We start from the raw sequence: 2,901 nt of genomic DNA, 5'->3' as shown, positions 1-2,901 counted from the left end.
GGCAAATCAGTGTAAGAGAACAAAAACCCTTACTTCTTCGAAGATCTAACCAAATCTTTGATTTACCTTTCGAATCTGAGACAACTTGACCGGGATCTTGAATCCCTGTGGCTCTGATACCACTTGTAGGTTTTAGAACCAACCTATTTCTCAGCTAAACACAAATCAAGCGCAGTGAACAAGAACACATAAATGAAAAAATACAACCACAACTCACACACACAAATAGCGACACAGCGAGATACGTGTTCGGATCAATTGATCCTACTCATGGCAGAGGCTTCGCCTCTAGTCAATCCACTAAAATCTCAAAGTTACAATCGATTACAGGATCTCAAACGGAAGTAAAACAATATTGCAAAACAACAATTGAAAACATAATCCAAAAACAAGAACAAGTATAGATCTGTTCAAAACCAATCTCGCAATCAAGGTTTTAGATCTGTTCTTTCAGCCAACCAATCTCTCATGCCTCAGGAGCTTAAAACAATACAGAGATTAAAGAAATACCTTCCACTTACCACATAAATAAAGAATCGATCGAACGAGAGAGAAGGATTCACAGGATGTGTCTCACTTCAAGAAGGCGTCGATTAGGGTTTCAGAAAAGTGAGCAAATGTATTCTGTCAAGATTAGGGCATCAGACATCCCTTTTACAGCAACATCAAATGGACGGGAAATGGGCTGGGCCAACAGCAAATGCAACACGGAGATACATATGGACTTAGGCACGACCCATAATAAACTCAACCCACATGAAACCAAATGGCCCACATGATTTACATACCAACAGAATATATACATAGCATTTAAATTCAAATCAAATGAATAACAAATGCAGCTCAACAATTTCATATAACAACATGCAATCAGATTTGATAAATCAAAATGCAAATGAAAATCATTTAAACAATTTTGAATCACACAAAATTAACATTCTTCATCCCTATCCATACATCTATTTGGAACTTCTTCATCCTTATCTATACATCTATTTCCTGGTTGATCTTCAACCACTGATTCAACAAACGAATGGTGTGAGCTACTAAAAGAAGTGCCATCACACTGCACCAAGCATCATTGCTATAAAAACGGTGTCGCTGAGAGGTTCCCTGTCTTTTTTCAGGGTGATCACAGTAATTGAGAAGGGAGAAGGCATAAGTAAACGCCATGGATGTAATAGTGAGCCACATTATTAGAACCAAGATCCACATTAAGAACTTCTTGAAGGGCCATCCAGTTAACAGAAACAAGATTGTGCTTACTAATGCCACAAATTCGATTGTGTTGGCATGAAGGAACAATGGATATGAATCTGGGTAGTTAAAAGCCATCACAGCTTCCCCACCTCTATGGTCGGTTGAATTTTCTTGCCAGAAACCACCAGGAGGGCTCACCCCAGCTTGGAAAGCCATGGTTGCAATGAGCGATGCAACCACCATCAGGGCATCCCGCTTCTTGGACAACCACTCAGCTTGATTGACTTCACTAGCTTTCAAGGCATTAGCTTTTCGAAACATTTCCTTGTCATTGTTAAATTCTGGTACGTCAGCTTTGATTTCCTCTAGAATGTCCAGAGTTGTGTACCTGCATTCGTTTATCGTGTTTAACAAGTTAGCTGGCTTTTGTATGTTCTTCCCTTTCAGTTCAATTTCCACTTTCTTAACTAAGAACTCCATGGCCTCCATAAAACATTAAATATGTAGGCAAATGAGATATGTATTCCCACCATTAGATCACATATAAAGATATTGGCAATAATTGCACTAGATTGAAGTATAGCATTCATCAATTAAGTCGTAACCCTGGAAGAACAGGGTGGTTTTGAAGTCATGAGGCTTGAAAATATGAGTTTAAGAATAGGACATTTTACAAAGAAGATGGGGGAAATTCAAGCATATATAGGAGCAGAAATGAGGGAAATTTATGGGGTTACGCCAACAAAATTAGTTTTGGGAAAGTTTCCCTTTCCGCAAGGTAAGAGGATAAGCAAAGCTGGAATAGTAAAAATTGAAAAAGTACTTGACCAATCATCGAGGACATAGCAACAAGTTACATGAAAAGAAGCAAACTCATCACTCTCGACGTTAGCCTTTTACCCACCCAAATCATGAGTTACCCCTTCAAGCACAAGAAATTTGAGGTATCACCCAAATCATGAAGACCTATTTAAAAGAAGCAAACAATTTGAGGTATATTGCTATGAGATAAACGAGTTCCTCACACAAAAATTAACATAAAATCGATGACCAAATTTAACATTAAATAGGTCTTCACATGAAGGGGTAATTAGCAGAAATACCTCAAATTTATTGTGCTTGACAACCAGATGAAAAATGGTGTTACCACCACTGTCTTTAGCTTTGAGCAACTCATGATTCCAGTAGGTTTTGTCCTCAAGGAACACAGACATCGCCCTCCATGGCTGCCAAGGGAAGTGAATTTCTGTCGTTGCTGTTGAGAGTCACGCACATGTCGGGGTTAGCTCTCACTAATTCTCTCATGATCTAGCAATGTCCTTGCGTGACCGCTAGGTGAAGTGCCAACCACCGTCGCAGGTTCAGTACTCGGACGAGCCCTTTGTTCTTTGCCAACAGCTCCCGATCGAATTTCAACTTCCCCTTGAATTCTGCCACATGGAGAGGAGTGTGGACAAAACAACCCACCTTTACTCATTGGAGAATCAATGGATCCTTGATGAGAATTTGATTCAATAGGGCTGTGTCCCTTTGAACAGCTGCCTCATGGAGACTCTACTCCATCTTCCTACGCAACTAGCTCTCTTCCATTATTTTTGTTGATGTGATGATGATGAATGTGACTTTAGACTTTTGTAATAATGTAGATTGGTAGGGGGGCGTAGGCACAGTTGACTCCATCTAATCTAGTGTTAAGTTGTT

The 2,901-nt window shown here is 39.6% G+C and overlaps 1 protein-coding gene across 1 annotated transcript; it reads right to left on the bottom strand.

The window, feature by feature from the left end:
• Positions 1-984: 984 nt before the first annotated feature.
• On the bottom strand, positions 985-1,680 carry LOC127794809 (uncharacterized). The gene has a single exon (XM_052326063.1). It carries the CDS (start codon positions 1,678-1,680, stop codon positions 985-987), a length of 696 nt encoding a protein of 231 aa, XP_052182023.1.
• Between the last annotated feature and the right edge of the window lie 1,221 nt (positions 1,681-2,901).

The sequence above is a fragment of the Diospyros lotus genome, chromosome 2, assembly GCF_014633365.1.
Source record: "Diospyros lotus cultivar Yz01 chromosome 2, ASM1463336v1, whole genome shotgun sequence".
NCBI classification, from domain to species: domain Eukaryota; kingdom Viridiplantae; phylum Streptophyta; class Magnoliopsida; order Ericales; family Ebenaceae; genus Diospyros; species Diospyros lotus.
The sequence above is the reverse complement of the archived record's forward strand: the minus strand, read 5'-3'. Positions and strand labels throughout refer to the sequence as shown.

Excerpts from the sequence above, each read along its gene's own strand:
- LOC127794809 (XM_052326063.1), bottom strand. The coding sequence starts at position 1,680 with ATGGAGTTCTTAGTTAAGAAAGTGGAAATTGAACTGAAAGGGAAGAAC.